We start from the raw sequence: 27,402 nt of genomic DNA, 5'->3' as shown, positions 1-27,402 counted from the left end.
TACATGTCAAGAATGGTTTCAGCTTTAGTTTTATAATACAAAATCACCTGCAGGGACAGATTTTTACAAAACAAATACCCAGTAAAATTTTACTGAGTGAACTGAAAAACCAGTGTAAACCAGTAATGAAAATAACCTAAAAACCAGGCAATTTACAGAAGAAATTCATTAAGAATCTATAGACAAAAAATACACCTTTCATATCATTTAAATACAATTTGAGTATCTTCACATCTCTTTGCTTTAAATATGCATATTGCCTTTGCATAACATCCACCCTCCTAATTTTATATTGCTTATATATAAAGACTTCCTTTTAGTACTTTTAATCTACACCATGATTTCATTTTAACAGTTTGGCTACAATGTGACAATTCTGATGTCTCATTAAGCATCTTAATTTTGGTTATGTTTGGGTAAACATGCTTAGGCTCACAATATATATAAAACTATGTAATTAGTGTTTCATATAAAAGTCTATTAAATTTCCAAACTTTCTTCTGTTACTTTATAATGATATATAATTATTACCAGTTACAAAAAAGTAAATGCTCATGTATGCAAACTAAATTTTTTTCCAGAATTAGATTTTACTCAGACTTCCCTCTCTACAACGGAAATCATCTATTCATTTGCAAACTGCACACTCCAAAAATATATGTAAATGGAAGAGTGCTGTCTGGTTAAGGGAAGAATAATTGTTACATAAAATGTGTTTCAGATGGAAAAACTCACTGCATTTTAAATTATTTAAAAATCGTCTTAACTACACATTACAGAAAAATCGTGTTAAAAACACATCTTAAAGAAAAATAATTAGCAAAAGCCTAAATGATTAATGACTTTGGATTCCTAGGTATGTTTGCTATTAACTGTAATTATCTAAGCAGTTCAATGAACTCACACCAAAGGAATGAGGGGGCAGGGGAGAACTCAGTGAGAACTAAAGCTTTAATGACCTAGTTTCATGAAGAAATTCTTCCTGAGGGAGTAGAAATACTCAGAAAGCAAAGAATGACTGAATAGCACTGCCTGTCACATTTGAGAGTTGGTTACCCAAGATCGGGGTTCTAGAGGAGCTTCCAAGAGGCAAAGTAGAAAAGTGAAAGGAGCTTATCTTTGGAGTTTAACAGTCTGCCACTTACTGGCCTTGAGATCTCAGAGAAGTCTCTTCACTTCCCTGGGCCTAGGATGCCTCATCTGAAAAGGATGCAGTTTGCACAAATGACCTCAGAGTCTCTTCTAGTTCTTTTTGCTACCATAAGATCTGCAATGGGCTTCAGTCTGAAATAGGCATTTATTCACTTAATAAGCATTCATGGCATTTTGCTCCAAACTGTGCTGGACAATGTGAAGATGAGTAAGACAAAGTTCCTTTCTTTTTTTTTTTTTAAACATCTTTATTAGAGTATAATTGCTTTACAATGTTGTGTTAGTTTCTGCTGTATAACAAAGTGTATCAGCTATATGTATACATATATCCCCATATCCCCTCCCTCTTGCGTCTCCCTCCCACCCTCCCTATCCCACCCTTTTCTTTTTTGAAGGGCTCCCATTCTATCAGGGGATACAGATTTGCAAAGAAACAATGTCAGTCTTATTCAGTAAATACTACAGTAACAGTATCAAGTGCTGGGTGCCCATGATACATTAAGGGAAAAAGAACTGGGGCCAGGGAGGGAACTGGTAGCGAGGGCTTCCTAGAATGAAGGAACTTTTCAACAGCACTGAGGGCTCAGCTGAGGTTGGAAATTATATATTTTAAATGGTTCTGATGGTTGGATTAGTACAAAGGGAAGGTTATTCCCCAGATCCCACAGCTGCAGCTAAAGCACTATCACCTCTTACGGGGACAGAAAAAATTCAGTCCAGAGCTTTCTAAGGGTAGAGTTACACTCTCTGCTTTTACCTGAGGACAGTAATGTGGAATAGACTGTCTCCGGTCTCTGGTCTGTCCGCCACCCACATAAACAAAGAGAACCCAGCAGAGTACCCATAGAGAAATGGGGAGGTCACACTACCTTCTAACATGAAACATAGGGGTGTTTGCATTTTTTTGTGACACATTTCTTGCCACTGGTGGAGGGAACAGGAATATGAGAATCATTATTTATCCCCAATCACTTTGATTTTATCTATCACCCTCTCTAGATTTGAGTGCAGCAGGGTTATCAGCCCCCTAATATATCTCTCTTTTCAAAACTGAAATGTTTAAGTTGGGGTTTTTTAATTTTGTGAAGGTATCAACTTGGGGTTGCCAGGTTATTCAGCCTCTGGGATAAAATTGCTTTAGCACTCAAATATAAAACTGGAAAGATCATTCTAAATATAGACACCACCTTCCAAAAACAAGTAAATTATCTACAGCAATCTGTTAAGCATTCTATGCCCCTTGGATACCATTAGAGTTCTTTGGCTGCCGGCAATTGAACCTGACTCTGACTAACTTAGTTGGAAAATCTGGAATTTATTGGAAGGATATAGGGGAGAAGTGCACACAATCAACAGGGTAGCTGGGGATCCAGACTGAGAAAAAGACACGAAAGGTATTTCTGGGACTTCCCTGGTGGTCCGGTGGTTAAGACTTCGCCTTCCAATGCAGGGGGTATGGGTTTGATCCCTGGTTGGGAAGCTAAGATCCCACATGCCTCATGGGCAAAAAACCAAAACATAAAATAGAAGCAATATTGTAACAAATTCAATAAAGACTTTGAAATTGGTCCACATCAAAAAAAAAAAAAAAAAAAAAGAAAAAGAAAAGAAAAGGTATTTCCTAGGGTCCAAGCAGCAGGAACCACTGCCCAGCATCCTACAGGTACAGCTGCAGGGATGGCACTCCTGTCACTGGAACACTCTGTACAGATTTCAAGCTCCAAAGGGAAATAAAACTGCTATGACCCAAAGAAATTGGAATGGATGCCATCAGTCACCAAAGCAACAAAGATCCACGACATCCCCTTATAATAAACATATGGTCCTTTTCTTTAAACATCAAAAGAAGGATAGACCAGAAATTTTAGAACCCTGAAGACAAATGTACTTAAATTAGAGTACAACTCTGAGTAAATCTCTGTCCTTAGTAAAGTGTATGCAGTAATCTGAAAGGACAGTGAAAATTGTTAATCATGTGGTACACTAGGACCTCACTTAGGTATAAGCTGAGTGAGAATCATCAAAAAAGGAAATCAACTATGCAAACAGTAGCCATAAAAGAGCCAGAATAGCTATATTAATATCAGACAAAATAGACTTTAAGACAAGAAATATTACTAGAGATAAAGAGAGACATCTTATAATGACAGAAGAATCACTACCTCAGGAAAATATACACATTATAAGTGTATACACACGTAACAACAAAGCCCCAAAATACATGAAGTGAAACTGACAGAACTGAAAGGAGCAATAGACAATTCAACAATAAAAACTGGACATTTCAATAACTGAAAAAGAGTCTCGATAAATTTAAAGAGATTAAAAATATACAAAGTATGTTCTCTGCCCACGTGAAATTAAATTACAGATCCACAACAGAAATAAATTTGGGGAAACCCCAAACATTTGGAAATTAAATAACACACTTCTAAGTAACACATGCGCCAAAGAAAGAAATCACAAGGGAAACTTTAATATTTTGAACTGAATGAAAACAAAAACACAACATACCAAAACTCATGGAAGCAGCCAAAGCAGTGCTTGGAGGACACATTATGGCTTAAACACCACTATCAGAAAAGAAGAAAGATCTCAAACCAATTCCCTAAGTTTCCACATTAAGAAACTATAAAAAGAAAAACAAACTAAACTAAAGCAAACAGAGAAAAAGGAAACAATATAGAGTTGAAAGCAATGAAATATAAAGCAAAAAAGCAAATAGGAAAAGATAATAAAACCAAGAATTGATTCTTTGAAACAATCGAAGACTCAATATTAAGATAGAAATTCTCCCCAAATTGATCTCATTCAAAGCAGTCTCTGTCAAAATCTCAGCAGGCTTTTTTTTTTTTTTTTTGCGGTATGTGGGCCTCTCACCGTTGTGGCCTCTCCCGTTGCGGAGCACAGGCTCCGGACGCGCAGGATCTGGACGCACAGGCTCAGCGGCCATGGCTCATGGGCCCAGCCGCTCCGCGGCACATGGAATACTCCTGGACCGGGGCACGAACCCGCACCCCCTGCATCAGCAGGCGGACTCCCAACCACTGCGCCACCAGAAAAGCCCTCAGCAGGCTTTTTATAGAAACTGACGAGCTAACCCTAAAATCCATATGAAAATGCAAAGGACCTAGAATAGCTGAAACAATTTTGAAAAAAAGAGCAAAGTGGAAGGACTTACACTACATGATTTCAAAGTGATTTGAAATCATGATTTCTCTAAAGCTAGAAATTAAGGCAATGTGGTATTAGCATAGGAAAGCCATAAAGATCAAGGGAATTTAGAAATTAACCCTTAAATTTTATGATCCATTCTTTTTTAACAAAGGGACAAATGGGAAAATCATAAATTTTTTTCATATGATATTCAAGGAAAATCTAACTTAGATCTTTAATCTCACTTCATACATGAAAATTAACTCAAAATGGATCATAAACCTAAAGGTAAAAACTAAAATTAACTTTTGAAGTAAACAGAGCAGAAAAGCCTTGTGACCTTGGGTTAAGTAAACAGTTCTTTTTTTTTTTTTTTTTTTTTGCGGTACGCGGGCCTCTCACTGTTGTAGCCTCTCCCATTGCGGAGCACAGGCTCTGGACGTGCAGGCTCAGCGGCCATGGCTCACGGGCCCAGCCGCTCCACGGAATATGGGATCTTCCCGGACCAGGGCACAAACCCGCATCCCCTGCATCGGCAGGCGGACTCTCAACCACTGCGCCACCAGGGAAGCCCCAAGCAAACAGTTCTTAAGACACAACACCAAAAATATAAACCATAAAAAAACCTGATAAGCTGGACTTCATTAAAATTTATAAAATTTGTGCTTCAAAAGACACCATTGGAAGAATGAAAATACAAGCCATAGAATGGGAGAAAATATTTTGCAAATCACATATCTGATAAGGGACCTTTATTTAGACTATATAAAGAAAATTTAAAACTCAATAACAAGACAAATAATCTAATTTAAAAATGGATTCTGGGGGGCTTCCCTGGTGGCGCAGTGGTTGAGAGTCCGCCTGCCGATGCAGGGGACATGGGTTCGTACCCCGGTCCGGGAAGATACCACATGCCGTGGAGCGGCTGGGCCCGTGAGCCATGGCCGCTGAGCCTGCGCGTCCGGAGCCTGTGCTCCGCAACGGGAGAGGCCACAACAGTGAGAGGCCCACGTCCCGCAAAATAAATAAATAAATAAATAAATAAATAAATAAATAGATAGATAGATAAATAGATAGATAGATAGATAGATAGATAGATAGATAAATAAATAAGTAAGTAAGTAAGTAAGTAAGTAAGTAAGTAAGTAAGTAAGTAAGTAAGTAAGTAAGTAAGTAAGTAAGTAAGGATTCTGGGACTTCCCTGGTGGCACAGTGGTTACGAATCCGACTGCTAATGCAGGGGACAAGGGTTCGAGCTCTGGTCCGGGAAGATCCCACATGCTGCGGAGCAACTAAGTCCGTGCACGACAACTACGGAGCCTGCGCTCTAGAGCTCGTGAGCCACAACTACTGAGCCTAAGTGCCACAACTACTGAAGCCCGTGCACCTAGAGCTCATGCTCCACAACAAGAGAAGCCACTGCAATGAGAAGCCCGTGCACCACAACAAAGAGTAGCCCCCACTCGCCGCAACTAGAGAAAGCCCATGTGCAGCAGTGAAGACCCAAAGCAGCCAAAACTAAATAAATAAATATATAAAAAATAAATTACTAAATTAAAAAAAAATGGATTTTGACACATGCTACAACATGGATAAATCTTGAAAACATTACGCTAAGTGAAATGACCCTGACACAAAAGGGCAAATATTGTGTGATTGCACTTATGTGATATACCTAGAATAGGGAAATTCATAGAGACAGAAAGTAGAACAGAGGTCACCTGGGGCTTGAGGTGAGAGTGGAATGGAGAATTATTGTTTAGTGGTAACAGAGTTTCTGTTTGGGATAATCAAAAAGTTTTGAAAACCGATAGTGGTGATGGTTGCATACAACACTGTGAATGTAATTAATGTCAATGAACTGCACACTTTGAAATGGTTAAAGTGATAAATATCTTACACACAATAAAAAAATAATTTTTAAAAATGGGCAGAAGACTCGAGTAGACACTTCACTAAAGAAGACACACAAATGACTGATAAGGACATGAAAAAGTGCTCAACATCATTAGTCATTAGGGAAATGCAAATTAATAGTGCAATGAAATACCACTACACATCCACTATAATGACTATAATCAAAAAGACAGATAATAGCAAGTGTTGGTGAGGATGTGGAGAAACTGGAACCCTCACACATTGCTGGTAGGATTGTAAAATGGTATAGCCACTTTGGAAAATTGTTTGGCTATGTTTTAAAAAGTTAAACACAAGCTTACTGCAAGACTCAGCAAGTTCACGCCTAGCAATTTACCCAAGAGAAATGAAAATATATCTCCATACAAGGACGTGTACACATGTTCACAGCAGCTTTATTCACAACAGCTAAAAACTGGAAACAACCCAAATGTCCATCAACTAATAAATGGATAAAAGGAATGCTGCATATCCATACAATAGGATACTACTGGGACATAAATACAAATGAAATATTGATACATGCCAGAACATGGCTGAACCTCAAAAAGATTATGCTAAGTGCAAGAAGCCGGATGCAAAAGACTTCAGATTGTAAGATTCCATTTATACAAAATGTTCAGAAAAGACAAATTACTTATAGAGACAGAAAGCAGATTAGTGGTTGCCTGGGTCTGGGGTGGAAGGAGGGATTATTGGCAAACAGGCTTATATAAATTTGCAGAGTGATTGAAAGGTTTTACAACTGAACTGTGTTGATGGTTGCACAATTCTATTAATTTGCTACAAATCACTGAATTGTATGCTTACAATGGGTGGATTTTTGTGGCTTTTAAGTTATACCTCAATAAAGCTATTAAAATAAATAAATAAAAATCTGACATCGGAAAAAAATGAGTCTTGATTTCAGGAAGCATAACTTCAAAAAAAATGAGTCTTGATTTCAGGAAGCATAACTAAAATACAATATCCAGGGAATTCCCTGGTGGTCCAGTGGTTAGGACGCCACGCTTTCACTGCTGAGGGAGCGGGTTCAATCCCCGGATGGGGAACTAACATCCCACAGGCTGCGTGGCACAGCCAAAAAAACCAAAAAAACAAAAAACAATCTCCAAGATGTGAAATAAAGATTTTCCTTAATCTAGCCATATATCTTTTATTCATACATTTTCAAACTACACATGTAGGATACTGACATTATTCAGTGACGTCAGCCCAGGCCCTATATGATCTTAAGCTTTCTGAATTAAATTCTGTGGTCCCTGCGACTGCTCCATAAAAAGCAGTATATTTACAAACTCTAAAAACAGACAATATTGACTTTTTATTGGGTTCATTTTAGAGAAAAATAAAGCAATAAAAGGGAGTCTGAGAAGCAATTCACATCCCTAGATTGTCTGAGTAATAAGCTGTATTATATATAATCATTATGACCTAGAAACACTTAATCTGAAGCAGCAAAGGCTGACCTAGTAATTGATTTAATAGCTGTCTTCAGCTACATGAAGGGTATTACAGGGAAACTATTTGACTGGTTCTCCTCTCTTTCCCTTGAGAGCCAAACAAAACAAAAGTGATTTAGTAATCAGCAAGGTACGCTGAGATTAAACACAAATAACACTGACAGTAACTGCTATCAAATACTGGAATACATTTAATATATTTGTTCAAGCTGTTTCCTTGGCAATCCTTAAGACTAGACAAGACAGACAGCTTTGGTCTGAACACAGTACTGCTTGGGAGGGACGCATTAGACGTGGAACAGGTCTGTGGAAAGGAATGCAGCCCACCTGACTTCCACACGCCTTACCTCGATATCCCGATTCAGTTGCTTCACTATGGCAGTTATGTTTCTGATGTGCTCCTCCAAGAAAAGCCTGGCCAAGCGGTCGCCTCCCCCTTTGTTTTGCATTTTCTGCAAGCTGTTGACGATGTCGTCTTTGATCCGGAAGGCATGCTCCACGAGGGCGGCCGTGGTTTTCTCGTGGCAGAGGATCCTGTCTTCCAGTTGCTCCACTAGGCTTACAGATGAGTAGGGTGCCATGGTCAGGGACTGGCTGTGTCGGGGCATCGTTCTAACTCGCCTACGGAAGGGAGCCCCACGTTACTAGAGTTGTCAATTGGGAAAAAGTCATTTTTAAAGCCAGATTCAAGACTCCCCAGAAAAGGAGAGGCAAATTATCTATCCCTACAAGCTAAATGGGATTTGAGGCAGGGTTTCTACCCCCCGAAGAGTCTTCTTGGTGAGCCAGGCAGCAACTTTAAACAATGGTCCCCAGAGAGTTAAGTGCGCTGGTAGCAGGCTCCATGACCTCCCAAAGCAAGAGGCTGGAAGATCAAAGCTTATTAACAAAATTGCCGGACATGCCCTTCTCCTCCCTCCCTCTAAAGCAGTGGCTACAAACTCAAATGCCTACAAGGGTCAGGCAGGGGACATAAATGAGTGAAGCACACCACAGAGAATAAACTAGGGAGTGGTGGGGACTTTGGAGAACTGACAGGGCATTCCTCAACTAAAGGGAGCCACAATTCTGCTCCACCCATGAGTGACCATCTGGGAATGCAGATCCATTTTTCCAGATCATGTGATATTTCAACAAGAGGCAGGAAATGTAGGCTTGTATGTGAAGTCACCTGATTTTTAAAAATGTTAACAATTCATTAAAAAAGTATTTAAGATGATCCAGGCCAAACAATGTACTTCTATGAGCCAATTTTGGCCTATGGACACGCCACTTCTGATTTAAAAGGGTTAGCAGGGACTTCCCTGGTGGCACAGTGTTTAAGATTCCATCTGCCAATGCAGGGGACACAGGTGTGAGCCTTGGTCCAGGAAGATCCCACATGCCACGGAGCTACTAAGCCTGTGTCCCACAACTACTGAGCCTGTGCTCTAAAGCCCACGAGCCACAACTACTGAGCCTGCATGCCACACCTACTGAAGCCCGCGCACCTAGAGCCTGTGCTCTACAACAAGAGGAGCCACCACAATGAGAAGCCCACGCACTGCAACGAAGAGTAGCCCCCACTCGCCGCAACTAGAGAAAGCCCGTGCGCAGAACAAAGACCCAACACAGCCATAAATAAATAAATAGATAGATAGATAGATAGATAAATAAATAAATAAATTTGTTTTTAAAAATAAAAATAAATAAAAGGGTTAGCAGGAGGACTTCCTTGGTGGCGCAGTGGTTAAGACTCTGCACTCCCAATGCAGGGGGCCCATGTTCAATCCCTGGTCAGGGAACTCAATCCCACATGCATGCTGCAACTAAGTTCGTGTGCCTCAACTAAGGAGCCCACCTGCTGCAACTAAGACCCAGCACAACCAAACAAATAAATTTTTTAAAATAAATAAATAAAGGGGTTAGCAGGGGTATCAGCCCCCAAACCTCCAGAGGTTCATTTCACTGTTGACCAGAAGTGCAACTGTACTAAAGGGCTACTGTGAAATCTCCAACTGTCAGGGTCACTGAATAGTCGACAGTATCCTACAAGTCAGAAGCCAGAGAGGGGACACAACAGTACTACTCTTGCCCTCGAAAAAAGTCATTGTTGGATAATGTAACAGCCATAAGGCTTCTTTTATAATGATCACACCCACTAACAGCCCACATGGAATTGGTGGAAAGAAAAAGTATACCTTAGATGCATATTTTCCATATATTATACCTTTCCTCGGTGACAAGAGAAGGAAATACAGTGCTCCGTTGGGCCATTTTCTTTTTAATAATTCACATCTGTTGAAAAAATAAGCATTACATTATTTAACGGTTTACATCTAGAACTTAAATGACCTCTAAAGCTTATTATTAATTTACTAAGGGGATCAAAAATTATGCTGCCATGCTGATCAATTATATTATTAAATACCTTATATCTTATATACAATAGAAACAGAAGATGTCTCTAAATAAGGAGAAAAGAATCAAACATCAAAATGCTTCTGCTAGATAGATCAACAAGGACTGTCAAATGGAGTTTCCTTAAGCTTTCTCACCCCATATCTGCATCTCAAGCTTGAGAAACCACTTTTAAAGAAACAATATAGTTTCTTCAATAGGCTTAGTCAGTCCTGTACTTCTCCACAGGAATGTACAGGAAACTACGCTAGGAAATTTGATCTCAGCAAATTTAGTAAATTCTGTAGCATAAGAGCATTATTTAAAAATTAATCTTAACAAAACAATGCATGATCAATGGGATCTGATTTGGGGGAACTTATCTATCCACTAAGAGAATGAGAATGATACTCTTCATTAAAACCTTAAAACTGAAAGCAATTATACTCCAATAAAGACATTAAAAAATAATAAAACCTTGAAACTGTATTGTAAGATATAATCATTCATATTACATCAAGCATATATAAGGAAGAGTTGATCATCACAATGCATTAGAAATCTGAACAAAATTGGATAGTTTTAAAAATATCTCATTACTGGAGATTGGTTCAAGATGGCGGAATAGAAGGACGTGTGCTCACTCCCTCTTGCAAGAGCACCAGAATCACAACTAATTGCTGAACAATCATCGACAGGAAGACACTGGAACTCACCAAAAGAGATACCCCACGTCCAAAGACAAAGGAGAAGCCGCAGTGAGACAGTAGGAGAAGTGCAATCACAATAACATCAAATCCCATAACCGCTGGGTGGGTGACTCACAAACTGGAGAACACTTAGACCACAGAAGTCCACCCACTGGAGTGAAGGTTCTGAGCCCCACGTCAGGCTTCCCAAACTGGGGGTCCACCAACGGGAGGAGGAATTACCAGAGAATCAGACTTTGAAGGCTACTGGGATTTGATTGCAGGACTTCGACGGGACAGGGGGAAACAGACTCCACTCTTGAAGGTCACACACGAAGTAGTGTGCGCAACAGGACCCAGGGGGAAGGAGCAGTGACCCCATAGGAGACTGAACCAGACCTACCTGCTAGTGTTGGAGGGTCTCCTGCAGAGGTGGGGGGCGGCTGTGGCTCACCGCGGGGACAAGGACACTGGCAGCAGAAGTTCTGGGAAGTACTCCTTGGCGTAAGCCCTCCTGGAGTCCGCCATTAGCCCCACCAAAGAGCCTGCAGGCTCCAGTGCTGGGTCGCCTCAGGCCAAACAACCAACAGGGAGGGAACTCAGCCCCACCCATCATCAGACAAGTGGATTAAAGTTTTACTGAGCTCTGTCCACCAGAGCCACACCCAGCTCTACCCACCACCAGTCCCTCCCGTCAGGAGGCTTGCACAGGCCTCTTAGATAGCCTCATCCACCAGAGGGCAGACAGCAGAAGCAAGAAGAACTACAGTCCTGCAGCCTGTGGAAAGAAAACCACATTCACAGAATGATAGACAAAATGAAAAGGCAGAGGACTATGTACCAGATGAAGGAGCAAGATAAAACCTCAGAAAAACAGCTAAATGAAGTGGAGATAGGTGACCTTCCAGAAAAAGAGTTCAGAATAATGACAGTGAAGATGATCCAGGACTTCGGAAAAAGAATGGAGGCAAAGATCGAGAAGATGCAAGAAATGTTTAACAAAGACCAAGTAGAATTAAAGAACAAACAAACAGAGATGAACAATACAGTAACTGAAATGAAAAACACAGTAGAAGGAGTCAACAGTAGAATAACTGAGGCAGAAGAACAGATAAGTGACCTGGAAGACAGAATGACAGAATTCACTGCCGCAGAACAGAATAAGAAAAAAGAATGAAAAGAAATGCAGACACCAACATTCACATTATAGGGGTGCCAGAAGGAGAAGAGAGAGAGAAAGGACCCGAGAAAATATTTGAAGAGGTTATAGTCAAAAACTTGCCTGACATGGGAAAGGAAATAGCCACCCAAGTCCAGGAAGCACAGAGAGTCCCAGGCAGGATAAACCCAAGGAGAAACAAGATTAGTAACCCAAGATTACTATGTGTGCCAAGACACATAGTAATCAAATTGACAAAAACTAAAGACAAAGAAAAATTATTAAAAGCAACCAAGGAAAAACGACAAATAACATACAAGGGAACTCCGATAAGGTTAACAGCTGATTTCTCAGCAGAAACTCTATAAGCCAGAAGGGAGTGGCACGGATATACTTAAGGTGATGAAAGGGAAGAACCTATAACCAAGATTACTCTAACTGGCAAGGATGTCACTCAGATTCAGCAGAGAAATCAAAAACTTTACAGACAAGCAAAAGCTAAGAGAATTCAGCACCACCAAACCAGCTCTACCACGAATGCTAAATGAACTTCTCTAAGTGGGAAACACAAGAGAAGAGATGGACCTACAAAAACAAACCCAAAACAATTAAGAAAATGGTAATAGGAACATACATATTGATAATTACCTTAAATGTGAATGGATTAAATGCTCCAACCAAAAGACACAGGCTTGCTCAATCAACACAAAAACAAGACCCATATATATGCTGTCTACAAGAGACCCACTTCAGACCTAGGGACACATAAGAGACTGAAAGTGAGGGGATGGAAAAAGATATTCCATGCAAATGGAAACCAAAAGAAAGCTGGAGTAGCAATACTCATATCAGATAAAACAGACTTTAAAATAAAGAATGTTACAAGAAACAAGGAAGGACACTACATAATGATCAAGGGATCAATCCAAGAAGAAAATATAACAATTATAAATATATATGCACCCACTATAGGAGCACCTCGACACATAAGGCAAATGCTAACAGCTATAAAAGAAGAAATTGACAGCAACACAGTAACAGTGGGGGACGTTAACACGGCACTGGCACCAATGGACAGATCATCCAAACAGAAAATTAATAAGGAAACACAAGCTTTAAATGACACAATAGACCAGATACATTTAATTGACACTTATAGGACATTCCATCCAAAAACAGCAGATTACACTTTCTTCTCAAGTGCACACAGAACATTCTCCAGAACAGATCACATCTTGGGTCACAAATCAAGCCTTGGTAAATTTAAGAAAATTGAAATCATATCAATGATTTCCTTGATTTGACTGAAATCATATCAATCATATCTTTTCCAACCACAATGCAATGAGATTAGAAATAAATTACAGGGAAAAAATGTAAAAAACACAAACGCATGGAGGCTAAACAATATGTTACTAAATAACCAAGAGATCACTGAAGAAATCAAAGAGGAAATCAAAAACTACCTAGAGACAAATGACAATGAAAACACGACGATCCAAAACTGATGGGATTCAGCTAAAGCAGTTCTAAGAGGGGAGTTTGTAGCAATACAATCCTACCTCAAGAAACAAGAAAAATCTCAAATAAACAATCTAACCTTACACCTAAAGGAACTAGAGAAAGAAGAACAAACAAAACCCAAAGTTAGCAGAAGGAAAGAAATCATAAAGATCATAGCAGAAATAAATGAAATAGAAACAAAGAAAACAACAGCAAATATCAGTAAGACTAAAAGCTGGTTCTTTGAGAAGATAAACAAAATTGATAAACCTTTAGTCAGACTCATCAAGAAAAAGAGGGAGAGGACTCAAATCAATAAAATTAGAAATGAAAAAGGAGAAGTTACAACAGACACCACAGAAATACAAAGCATCAAAAGAGACTGCTACAAGCAATTCTATGCCAATAAAATGGACAACCTGGAAGAAATGGATAAATTCTTAGAAAGGTATAACCTCCCAAGACTGAACCAGGAAGAAATAGAAAATATGAATAGACCAATCACAAACAATGAAACTGAAATTGTGATTAAAAATCGTCCAACAAACAGAAGTCCAGGACCAGATAGCTTCACAGGTGAATTCTATCAAACATTTAGAGAAGCGCTAACACCCATCCTTCTCAAACTCTTCCCAAAAACTGAAGAGGAAGGAACACTCCCAAACTCATTCTACAAAGCCACCATCACTCCGATACCAAAACCACAAAGGTTCTACAAAAAAAGAAAATTACAGACCAATATCACTGATGAATATAGATGCAAAAATCCTCAACAAAATTCTAGCAAACAGAATCCAACAACACATAAAAGGATCATACACCATGATCAAGTGGGATTTAACCCAGGGATGCAAGGATCCTTCAATATATGCAAATTAATCAATGTGATACACCATATTAACAAACTGAAGGATAAAAACCATATGGTCATCTCAATAGATGCAGAAAAAACTTTTGACAAAATTCAACACCCATTTATGATAAAAATTCTCCAGAAAGTGGGCATAGAGGGAACCTACCTCAACATAATAAAGGCCACAGATGACAAACCCACAGGAAACATCACTCTCAATGGTGAGAAACTGAAACTATTTCCTCTAAGATCAGGAACAAGACAAGGATGTCCACTCTTGCCACTCTTACTCAACATACTTTTGGAAGTCCTAGTCATGGCAATCAGAGAAGAAAAAGAAATAAAAAGAATACAAATTGGAAAAGAAGAAGTAAAACTGTCACTGTTTGCAGACGACATGATATTATACATAGAGAATCCTAAAGATGTCACCAGAAAACTACTAGAGTTAATCAATGAATTTGGTAAAGTTGCAGGATACAAAATTAATGCACAGAAATCTCTTGCATCCCTATACACTAACAATGAAAGATCAGAAAGAGAAATTAAGGAAACAATCCCATTCACCACTGTAACAAAAAGAATAAAATACCTAGGAATAAACATAACTAAGGAGGTAAAAGACCTGTACTCAGAAAACCATAAGACACTGATGAAAGAAATCAAAGATGACACAAAACAGATGAAGAGAAATACCATGTTCTTGGATTGCAAGAATCAATATTGTGAAAATGACTATACTACCCAAAGCAATCTACAGATTCAATGCAATCCCTATCAAATTACCAATGGCATATTTTACAGAACTAGAACAAAAAATCATAAAATTTGTATGGAGACACAAAAGACCCTGAATAGCCAAAGCAATCTTGAGAGGGAAAAAAAAAGAGCTGGAAGAATCTGACTCCCTGACTTCAGACTATACTACAAAGCTACAGTAATTAAGACAATATGGTACTGGCACAAAAACAGAAATACAAATCAATGGAACAGTATAGAAAGCCCAGACACAAATCCACACACCTATGGTAAACTAGTATGACAAAGGAGGCAAGGATATACAATGGAGAAAAGACAGTCTTCCGTAAGTGGTGCTGGGAAAACTGGACAGCTACATGTAAAAGAATGAAATTAGAACACTTCCTAACACCATACACAAAAATAAACTCAAAATGGATTAAAGATCTAAATGTAAGACGGGACACTATAAAATTCTCAGAGGAAAACATAGGAAGAACAATCTTTGACATGAATCACAGCAAGATCTTTTTTGACCTACCTGCTAGAATAGTGGAAATAAAAACAAAAATAAACAAATGGGACCTGATAAACTTAAAAGCTTTTGCACAGCAATGGAAACCATAAACAAAACGAAAAGACAACCCTCAAAATGGAAGAAAATATTTGCAAACAAATCAACAGACAAAGGATTAATCTCCAAAATATGTAAACAGCTCATGCAGCTCAATATTAAAAAAGCAAACAACCTAATCCAAAAATGGGCAGAACGCCTAAACAGACATTTCTCCAAAGACATACAGATGGCCAAGAAGCACATGAAAAGCTGCACAACTTCACTAATTATTAGAGAAATGCAAATCAAAACTACAATGAGGTATCACCTCACACCAGTCAGAATGGCTATCATCAAAAAATCTAGAAACAATAAATGCTGGAGAGGGTGTGGAGAAAAGGGAACACTCTTGCACTGCTGGTGGGAATGTGAATTGGTACAGCCACTATGGAGAACAGTATGGAGGTTCCTTAAAAAACTACAAATAGAACTACCATATGACCCAGCAATCCCACTACTGGCCATATACCCTGAGAAAACCATAATTCAAAAAGAGTCATGTACCAAAATGTTCATTGCAGCTCTATTTACAATAGCCTGGAGATGGAAACAACCTAAGTGTCCATCATCCGATGAATGGATAAAGAAGATGTGGCACATATATACAATGGAATATTACTCAGCCATAAAAAGAAATGAAATTGAGCTATTTGTAATGAGGTGGATAGACCCAGAGTCTGTCATACAGAGTGAAGTAAGTCAGAAGGAGAAAGACAAATACCGTATGCTAACACATATATATGGAATTTAAGAAAAAAAATGTCATGAAGAACTTAGGGGTAAAACAGGAATAAAGACACAGACTTACTTGAGAATGGACTTGAGGATATGGGGAGGGGGAAGGGTAAGCTGTGACAAAGCGAGAGAGAGGCATGGACATATATACACTACCAAACGTAAGGTAGATAGCTAGTGGGAAGCAGCCGCATAGCACAGGGAGATCAGCTCCGTGCTTTGTGACTGACTGGAGGGGTGGGATAGGGAGGGTGGGAAGGAGGGAGACGCAAGAGGGAAGGGATATGGGAACAGATGTATATGTATAACTGATTCACTGTGTTATAAAGCAGAAACTAATACACCATTGTGAAGCAATTATACTCCAATAAAGTTGTAAAACAAACAAACAAACAAAAAAAAACAACCCAATCCAAAAATGGGCAGAAGACCCAAGCAGACATTTCTCCAAAGAAGACATACAGATGGCCAAGAGGCACATGAAAAGACGCTGAACATCACTAATTATTAGAGAAATGCAAATCAAAACTACAATGAGATATCACCTCACACCGGTTAGAATGGGCATCATCAGAAAATTTACAGACAACAAATTCTGGAGAGGGTGTGGAGAAAAGGGAAACCTCTTGCACTGTTGGTGGGAATGTAAATTGATACAGCCATTATGGAGAGCAGTATAGAGGTTCCTTAAAAAACTAAAAATAGAATTACCATATGACCCAGCAATCCCACTACTGGGCATATACCCAGAGAAAACCATAATTCAAAAAGACACATGCACCCCAATGTTCACTGCAGCACTATTTACAATAGCCAGGTCATGGAAACAACCTAAATGCCCATCAACAGACGAATGGATAAAGAAGATGTGGTACACATATACAATGACATATTACTCAGCCGTAAAAAGGAATGAAATTGGGTCATTTGTAGAGACATGGATGGACCTAGAGACTGTCACACGGAGTGAAGTAAGTCAGAAAGAGAAAAACAAATACCGTATATTTAACACATATATGTGGAGTCTAGAAAAATGGTACAGATGAACCAGTTTGTAAGACAGAAATAGAGACACAGATGTAGAGAACAAATGGGGGGGGGAAGTGGGGGCGATGGGGGGTGGGATGAACTGGGAGATTGGGATTGACATGTATACACTGATGTGTATAAAATGGAAAACTAGTAAGAACCTGCTGTATAAAAAATAAATAAAATAAAATTCAAAAAATTTTTCATTACTTAGGTTTCTCAATACTGTTGTTAATTGCCTTAAAACAATGCCTAGTCACTGTGATCTGATTCAGTAATTAGTTCTCATTTAGATGTTGGATTCAAAAAGCATTTCTGATTGAAACCATTGTTTTGGCATCATCTATCCAATATGTTATTTGTAGAGTTTCAAAATGTGAACATTTGACTTTTCTAGACAAAGAATTCTGAATTTAAACAAAATGCATTTAAGAAAAAAAGTGATTCAAGCCAAACAATCTACAATGCCAAAGGAGTTCTTCAGTATTAAAGAATAATTTTTGCCATTTAGACTACAAAAATTAAGCCAGTGTGAAAGATGTTAATATTTAGAATCACAGAATCTTTACAATTCTAAAGTTGTAAAATACCTTAGCTGAAGTGTTAATCTATAGAATAACCCAACCTACGAGACATTTGGCATCTATTATGTAGACAACCTAAACAGGTAAGATAAAAATCCCCTCCCTCAAGGGCTTCACAGCCTACAGAGAAAGGTAGACATCCCAACCAACCAGGAAACACTGGGATAACTGGCTAACTAATCATATGAACAGAAACGCATGGGGAGAAAACACTAACTCAAAAAGTTATATTCACCCTTATGTCCACTGCAGCATTATTTAAAATAGCCAAGATATGGACAGTACCTAAGTGTGATGAATAGATAATGTAAGATATACACACACATACACACCCACACACACACATATACATACACACATGCACAGTGGAATACTATTCAGCCAGAGAAAAAGAATAAAATCTTGTCATTTGCAACTGTATGATCTTACTTTAAATCTTAAAAAACAAAACAAACACACAAAAATCCCACCAAACTTATAGATACAGAAAACGGAATGATGGTTGCCAGAGCCAGGCACTGGGAAGTAGGCAAAATGGGTGAAGAGGGTCAAAGGAACAGACTTGCAGCTATAAAATAAATAAGCCATAGGAATGTAATGTCAGTATGATGTCTATAGTTAATAATACTGTATTGCATATTTGAAAGATCCTAAGAAAGTAAATCTTAAAAGTTCTCATCATACACACAAAATATTTTGTAACTATGTGTGCTGACCGATGTCAACCAGACTTATTGTGGTGATCATTTTGTAATACATACAAATATAGAGTCGTTATGTTGTATACTTGAGACTAATATAATGCTATATGTCAATTATACCTCAATGTAGAAAAAAATTTTTTTAACATTTAAAAGAAAAAACAAACATGGGGAGGAAAAAGGGAGAGGGCTTTGTTTTTTTCCTGGGTAGCAACCAGCTCAGGGAAGAACTGATGAGAATGAGGAGTTCCCAAAGTAGAGAACAGAGCGGTTGTGTCATACTTTCTCTGTGCCACACTCTGGGATTCCCTCTACTTCCTTTACTCTCAACACACCCCAGCCTAACCCCTTCTTCAGCCTCATCCCTGGCCACTCCATACCACAGCCCAGTTAACTCTAACCTTCCCCAAAGCCGCCCCACCTACCACTGTCCTGCAGCACATCATGCACGTTGCTGCCATCACACCTTTGCCTGTGTGCTCTATCAGAAATGCCCTTCCCCCCTCTGCCTGCCGAGAAAACTCGTACTAATCCTGTAAGGCCCCACCAGCCCTTCCATTCAATAAAATGGCTCCCTCGTGTGTATCCTTTAGCTCTTTATTCTGTGTGTTTTATACTACTTACTATGTCCTATTATTCTTAGCTGTTTAATAGTCTGTCTCCCCTACCAACTTATATGCTCCTTCAGGGCATGTTTCAAATCTTAACGGGGGCTTCCCTGGTGGCACAGTGGTTCAGAGTCTGCCTGCCGATGCAGGTTCGTGCCCCGGTCCGGGAAGATCTCACATGCCGCGGAGCAACTAGGCCCGTGAGCCACAACTACTGAGCCTTTGTGTCTGGAGCCTGTGCTCCGCAACGGTAGAGGCCACAACAGTGAGAGGCCCGCGTACTGCAAAAAAAAAAATCTTAACGGACAGAGCTGACCTACGAGAATCCACACAGTGGACTTCCCGGGTGGCGCAGTGGTTGAGAATCTGCCTGCCAATGCAGGGGACACGGGTTCGAGTCCTGGTCTGGGAAGATCCCACATGCCATGGAGCAACTAGGCCCGTGAGCCACAACTACTGAGCCTGCGCGTCTGGAGCCCGTGCTCCGCAACAAGAGAGGCCGCGACAGTGAAAGGCCTGCGCGCCGCGATGAAGAGTGGCCCCCACTTGCCGCAACTGGAGAAAGCCCTCACACAGAAACGAAGACCCAACACAGCCAAATATAAATAAATAAATTAATTAATTAAAAAAAAAAGAATCCACACAATGAGAGCATGATTAGCATTCCAGTATCAGAAACTGCAGCAATAAAGGCATTAGAGAATACGGTTTAGTTAAAAGTATAGTTCTCTACTGAGACCAAATCCCAAACATTAGCCACTCAGTATAATACCTGGGAATGAATGGAGACCTTTGCAATGCCTTCTTCTGAAAGTCATTTCATCCACCTGGAATTATCCTGCCTGAGCTACAAAAGCCCAGCTACATCCCCTTTCTGAAAAAGGAGTCTACCCACCACTCATTGTCTGAGATTGCTTTTCAATAACACACCTCCCTGTAACAAACCAAGCACTGTGCACGCTCTGTGAGAGAAAAAGTCACATGGCATGAGTCCACAACATACACTGAGGTCTGTTCAGAATTGGTGCCCTTTTTATGAGTGTGGTGGGCAAGTGTTTATCTGTTAGGTCTCTTGGTTGGTTAGTATCATGATTCTTTGCCAGAACAAAGGGATCTATATTCCTAATGAATAAGGATTAAAAATAAATGTCACTGGAATCAGTTGCTTCTCAAAAATTGTTTCCAGATCTTCCCATTAATTCTGGCTCCCTTGCCTGAGGTCATCAGCTCTTGCACGTTTATAAATCTCATCTCTAGCCCCACAAGTGGGTCTGCAACACTATCAGGCAGGTCTGGGTCGTACACTGTTTTGATTGTGCCATATTTTGCTGTTATTATATCAATCTCCAGTTTATGAGTTTAAAAACTTGGGGAAATCAGGGGAAGGGACAGGTAGGTAAAGCAAAGACAGAAGAATTGAAAGAAATAAGAGAAAGTAAAATTACAATGCCCCAAATATGCAATAGATCGACAGAATTTGGAGGTTAAAAGAAGAGTAAAGGGAAATGCTATTATCTAAACCAAAACATTTATTTCTGATTATAAGGATTCTGAGATATTCTCAGATACATATATAGTTTTTAATGACAAAAGGAAACATTAATCCCAATAAATTGTTCTATTTTTGTAAGTAAGATGACACTGGATAGAAATACCTACATATCATTTTAATGTAAAATGATACATGAACTTAACAAATTAAAATTTTTACGGAAACATTAAAATTTAGTTTTTCAGTTTACTATTACAATACAGCACTGATGTGTTCTGCTGAGTGTCAGAATTTAAAAAATAGGCAAAGCATTTATGAATTAAGTCGTTGTAATGTGGTGGTGGGGAAAAAAAAGCTGATTTCCTTATAGTTAAAAATAGAGTGAAAGGAGAGAGGGCGGAGAACAGTGGAAGGCGTGTCTAGGAAGACAGATGGGAGTGTTCCTTAACTGATCTCTGAGGCCAGGCTCAGGCTTGGACCCTGTCCTGGGGCAGCAAGGACTGGTCAGGGATGGGAAACTCAAGGGCAGTGAACAGCCAGTGGCGAGATCATCTCAGAATAGGGGAGAGGTTGCAGTGGCAGATGCTGGACCAGGAATCCCTCCTGGGAGGGACAGGATGGGGCCCAGGAGGGAAGAGGGGCTGAGGGTTCCCTCAGATCCTCTTTACTCCTTTCTCTCCATTGCTATTCAGCGCTTCTCCCTCCCTTCTCACTGCCTCCTCTCGTTTGATTTTCCCTTTTCCGCCCACTCACCCCTCTCCATTCATCTTCCTTTGCTCTTTCCCTCTTCTTAACTTTCTTTTTCCACGGTCCATTTTCCTTCCCTCTACCATCTCTCCTTTCCCTCCTTTGCTCTCTCCCTTTCCACAGCTACAGTCCAACATACTTTTCCATCAGGGAAGACATGGGTGGTGGGGTCAGGAAGGTCCTCATTTGAAGCCTGGCTTCCCCAATAACTACGATCCTAGTGGGCTTGTCGGGTTGGGGACCGCAGAACTAATAGCTGCTCCCTCTTTGGAGTGTTGACCCCATGTCAGGCATTCATGCAGCACGTTTGCGGGCATTAACGGAATTTATCCTCACAATCATTCGTGAAGGGTCTGATCTTACCACCTCCATTTAACCAGAGGAAACAGAGACCTAGAAATGTTCAGCAACTGGCCCGATGTCACCGGAAGGAAGAGAGCAAGGATCTGAGCCTAGGGCCCCGGCCTTTTCATCAGCAGGCATCACCCATAGAGAGGTGGTGGGGTGTCCAGAACAGAGTCTGGCCTCGGGGCACTGGATATGCTTCCAAAAAGGGCTGTTCCTTTCTCTTCCCTGCTTAATGTCCTTTCATCACATCTGACCGAAAATATATCTGTTTTTTAAAGTAAAACTTTATATAAAAGGTTCAGCAAATATAGTATTCATTTGTTTAAAGCCCTATTATATAGTTTATTATGGTGGGTTAGTGGGGAAATCATTAGGTACTTGCTATCACCCTTTCATTTGGCCAAAGCTGTTCCTCTGGCACCGATGTGTGCTGAGGTTACAGCTGGACTGAAGCCAGCTACTGTCACTTGTGTTTTTGAAACCAGAGCACATACATGAAAAAAACAATTTGCGGGAACACCCTGGCGATCCACTGGTTAGGACTCTGTACTCTCACTGCCGAGGGCCCGAGTTTGATCCCTGGTCACGGAACTAAGACCCCACAAGCTTCGCAGCACAAGCCACACACACACACACACACACACAAATTGCAACACACATACTTTGTATGAAGAAATTTGGAACATTTTAAAAAACACCTTTCCTTAAACTGAAAAATGCTTTTTGTGATTAATAAAGTAATATAATTTAAAAATTTAGGGGGCTTCCCTGGTGGCACAGTGGTTGAGAGTCTGCCTGCCGATGCAGGGGACACGGGTTCGTGCCCCGGTCCGGGAAGATCCCACATGCCGCGGAGTGGCTGGGCCTGTGAGCCATGGCCGCTGAGCCTGCGCGTCCGGAGCCTGTGCTCCGCAACGGGAGAGGCCACAACAGTGAGAGGCCCGAGTACCGCAAAAAAAAGAAAAAAAAGTAAAAATTTAGGCTCTACATAAAGGTATGAAGAATAAATTGAAAATCACCACTCAGAGAGTGCTGATATTTACATCAATTTACCTTGTTTTAAGATCTCTCTTCAGGATACATATAATTTTCCTTTATGAAAAAAAATGAAATCCTACTGTATACTATGTGTACCCTGCATTTCCTAAATAACACTATATCCTGAACATCTTTCTATCAATATATAAAGATACATACCACAATTTTTAATGCCTGCATAATATTCCATTAAATGGACCTATCATACTCGTTAGGCAGCCCCTGACTGATGGATATCTACACTGAAATACTATTTATAATCCAGGTTTAGTTCAACTTTTTGGTCTCTTGTTTTCCTTTTCTTTCCTTTGTTCTACAAAATGACACAGGTAGTATAAAAAGTCAGTGGGGCAGATTGCAAGCTACTTTCAAAACTGAAGTTAAGGTGAGACACTGACAACGAAACCTAAAGAATCAAGATGGGATGAAATCAGCAGATCTGTAAGAACAACCCAAGATACTGCCAATACGCCCAACGGAAACAAGGCAAACAGTCATCACACCTGTGCTTACTGGCTCACTGTCAGTCTTTGGCTCTATACTGTGAGCTCCATGAGGAGCTGTACTGTCCACAGCTCAGTCCCAAGCACCTGGCACACAGCTGATCAATAAGTGTTTGCTGGATGAATGAATCTCAAGGATAGATGACTACAATGAATTCATTTCAAAATGCTGAATTTAATCAACTGAATTATATTCCAACTAGAGAATTAATGGGCAACCAGGAAGGGAGCTGGGACACACAGCATGTCTAGTAAAAGCAGAGTATGGAGAGGCAAAGTTGATCAGTGTTTCCAAGAACCTAGGAAACTGGGGTAGCAGGAAGAACCCTGTTATGGAGAGGGATGCATGAAGCTGTCAGGGCTCAATGACACCGGCCACTAAGATCATCCTGTCGCTCCTCTTGCCTGAGCCCGCACTCACCAAGCACATCATTTAGCTTCCCATGTGGATGTGCACAAAAGGAGAAAACACGGGAATCAGCAAACTCGAGCCCCAGGCTAACTGCCAGCTTCTCTTCTCATCATGAATTAATACTCTGACGTGACACCTCTGTTGAGAACTGGACTTGGGTAAGTCAGTCTTCTGAAATCTGAACGTCGCTGACTGCCCTAACAGTGCTGAATATTTAAACCATGACACTGAAACATGGTACCTATTGTGAAGGCCAGATTCCTGCAGAGGTGGCCCCCATGCTCCTAACCTCCGGGAATTCATACCTGTGTAAACCCCTCCCCTGACTGTGGTGGGACCTGGGACTTGCTCCTAACCAACAGAATACAGCAGAGACCAGCCAAGTGGCAGTCACCTGGACCCTGTCGGTAGGTGCAGTCAGCTGGGACTCTGACACCAAATTATATAGGGTATACTTCTGATTACTGGGAAGAGAATATTTATTTCATAATCTAACTTTTAAGTCATTTAATAGATATCTAAACGGTTGTGTTAGAAAAATCTCAAAAGGATATTGTAGAAGGACTTCCCGGGTGGCACAGGGGTTAAGAATCTGCCTGCTAATGCAGGGGACACGGGTTCGAGCCCTGGTCGGGAAGATCCCACATGCCGCAGAGCAACGAAGCCTGTGCGCCACAACTACTGAGCCTGCTCTCTACAGCCCGCGAGCCACAACTACTGAGCCTGCGTGCCACAATTACTGAAGCCCGCACGCCTAGAGCCCGTGCTCCACAACAAGAGAAGCCACCACAATGAGAAGCCCGCACAATGCAATGAACAGTAGCCCCTGCTCACCGCAACTAGAGAAAGCCCGCACGCAGCAATGAAGACCCAACGCAGCCAAAAATAAATAAAATTTAAAAGTAAAAAATGTTTTAAAAAGGATATTATAGAAAGAATAAGAAATTTAACAGTTTTTTTCCTATCACTGGCTCTGTTCTGGCCAGTGGAAGAAAATTATAAAATAAATCTAATTTGCTGCAAGAGATAAAAACACGATACCAATTTATCCCATCAGATTGGCAGACTGAGTATAGACAGAAGCACATGTGGGACAATGGGGACACCAGGTGGGAATGTGAAGTACCACCACTTTGGAAAGTAATCTTCAATATCTAGTAAAGCTGAAGATGCACAAACCTCATGACCCAATAATTCCACTGCTAAGAAATATCCAAAAAGCTTCTCACACATGTCCACAGGAGACCTTTAGAAGAGTACTTAAGGCAGCACTGTTTTCTAAGAGCAAAAAAGTGGGCAGAGAGGGGGTACTGAACACCCATCATTAGGCAAATGGATGGATAAACTGTGATATATTCATGCAGTGAAAGAACAAACAGTTGTGGAAATAACTGGATTAGAATTACAAGTCCCAACACGAACGACTCTCACAAATACATTAAGTAAAAAAGCAAGCTGAAGAAGGGTATGGACACTATGATGATATTTTCATAAAAGTTTAAAATATGCCAAATAATATGCCAAATCTCTAATATCTAAAGACGAACGTAGAAATGACAAACACCAAATCAACGTTATATTCATCTCTGAGTGGGAGACAGAGGACTACAGGGGGCTTCAACTAAATGCATACTGTTTTTACTTCTTCTATTTATTTTTCATTATCATCAAAAAAGTAAGAAAATTACTTCTTCCTGCCCTCACTTTAAGAAAACCCAAATCTGGGCTTCCCTGGTGGCGCAGTGGTTGAGAGTCCGCCTGCCGATGCAGGGGACATGGGTTCGTGCCCCGGTCCGGGAAGATCCCACATGCCGCGGAGTGGCTGGGCCCGTGAGCCATGGCCGCTGAGCCTGCGCGTCCGGAGCCTGTGCTCTGCAGCGGGAGAGGCCACAACAGTGAGAGGCCCACGTACCGCAAAAAAAAAAAAAAAAAAAGTCCCAAATCTGCAAAGACCGTGAGCTTGAAGGGAGTCAAACTGTTAGTCCCTCAGGACATGCACAGAACTCAGTCTTGCCCTGTACATTCTGGGGACCACCAAATTAGAATTACAGGGCAACAGTAACTAATCTCCATCAAATCTCTACCCTTCACACCTTTTTCCATACTGAATATGTGATCTTATCTAGATGTCAACATTTTCTATAAATGGTTATTGGTTAAATGTCCAACAATAAAAGAGTAGTTAATTAAAACATGGCACATCCACTCAAAAGGATATCAAGAGCTCTTTAAAATAGTGGTTACAAAGAGTATGAAGTAACATAGAAAATATTTACTAGCTATGTTACTTTTTTTTTTTTTAAGAACAAGATTTGAAACTGGATTTTCAGTACTATATAGAACCATAACCAGGGCCTGGGAACAGAGCTTTGCCCTGTGGCACAATTTAGGTGGTGCAAACATTTTATGAGCTTAGAGGACCCTTCAAATGTTTAAGTTCGGGCTTCCCTGGTGGCGCAGTGGCTGGGAATCCGCCTGCCAATGCAGGGGACACGGGTTCAATCCCTGGTCCGGGAAGATCCCACATGCTGCGGAGCAACTAAGCCCGTGCGCTACAACTACTGAGGCTGCGCTCTAGAGCCCGCAAGCCACAACTACTGAGCCTGAGTGCCACAACTACTGAGGCCCGCGTACCTAGAGCCCGTGCTCCGCAACAAGAGAAGCCACCGCGATGAGAAGCCTGTGCACCGCAACTTAAGAGCAGCCCCCACTTGTTGCAAATAGAGAAACCCGCGTGCAGCAACGAAGACCCAATGCAGCCAATAAATAAATAAATAAAATTTTAAAAATGTTTAAGTTCTACCCCTGCCTTCTTCCTCTCCAAGGTAGGGAGCTTGCCCGACCCTGGGCCAGCAGAGATGGATGAGTTAGTTATCAAGGACAAGCCCCTCTGTGTGCATAGGCCACCCTCACCTGCCTTCATCCTTCTCCCATCTGACCACCAGGGGCCCCTCGCTGCAGGAACGCATGCTCCCTTGACTTGTGGCCACCTTCAATGCTACTTCCCTACCCCACCCCTGCATCAAATCGCTAAGATTGTTCTATAGTGTGAAGAGCCGGTATCTGCGTAAATGACGTGTTTTCAGTACTAAGGGGAGGAAGAGGGCTGTGCAACTGAGGCCAGGGATGACTAATTCAAAAGCCAAAGCCTTGATAAGAAGGTCAAAGAAGGACCACTGGTAAGAGCAGGAACTTTCCATAAATTAATAACAGGGCTCAGCCTGGGGGAGTGCCTCTGAATTAGGTACAAAGGGAATGAAACAGCATAAATAAGCACACCCTGTCTCCTTCTTAAGAGGCAGTTCCCCTCCCCCTATATCTGGCTGGAATTTTGGAGAAGGGATGAGCCATCTTTAGGAGGCAGGAGAGAGATGGGCCCCTGGGCCAGACAGCTGGTGTCCGTCAAGTGGAATAAAACTGAAGCTTTGCTCTCACCCAGACACTCCAAGGACAAAGCTTGTGGCAGAAGCTGAGTTCTGCTAAAGTAAAGAGATAAGGTGCCCACTGCTGAGGTCAAGGAAAACTTCCCTGTCTGCACATGCGCAGGAAGGCGCCTTGGGGGTCAAAAAGGGAGGGGGTG

At 40.8% G+C, this 27,402-nt stretch overlaps 1 protein-coding gene across 4 annotated transcripts in view; it reads right to left on the bottom strand.

Annotated features, from left to right (window-relative positions):
* The window catches only part of FAM81A (family with sequence similarity 81 member A), a 131,932-nt gene that overhangs the window by 43,935 nt on the left and 60,595 nt on the right, over nucleotides 1–27,402 (bottom strand). For 2 of the 4 annotated variants that reach the window (XM_081229004.1, XM_081229003.1), the window contains exons 2-3: nucleotides 9,898–9,965; nucleotides 8,036–8,309 (exon numbers count right to left, since the gene is read on the bottom strand). In XM_081229004.1, the coding sequence (XP_081085130.1) occupies nucleotides 8,036–8,309; nucleotides 9,898–9,944 (321 nt within the window). In that variant the 5' untranslated portion in view covers nucleotides 9,945–9,965. Of the gene's footprint in view, nucleotides 1–8,035; nucleotides 8,310–9,868; nucleotides 9,966–27,402 lie in introns of all 4 variants that reach the window. The other 2 variants (XM_081229005.1, XM_081229006.1) reach the window with 1 other exon arrangement.

This window comes from Mesoplodon bidens, assembly GCF_964165515.1.
Source record: "Mesoplodon bidens genome assembly, chromosome: 3".
Lineage (NCBI taxonomy): Eukaryota > Metazoa > Chordata > Mammalia > Artiodactyla > Ziphiidae > Mesoplodon > Mesoplodon bidens.
This window is presented reverse-complemented; position numbering and strand designations above follow the sequence as displayed.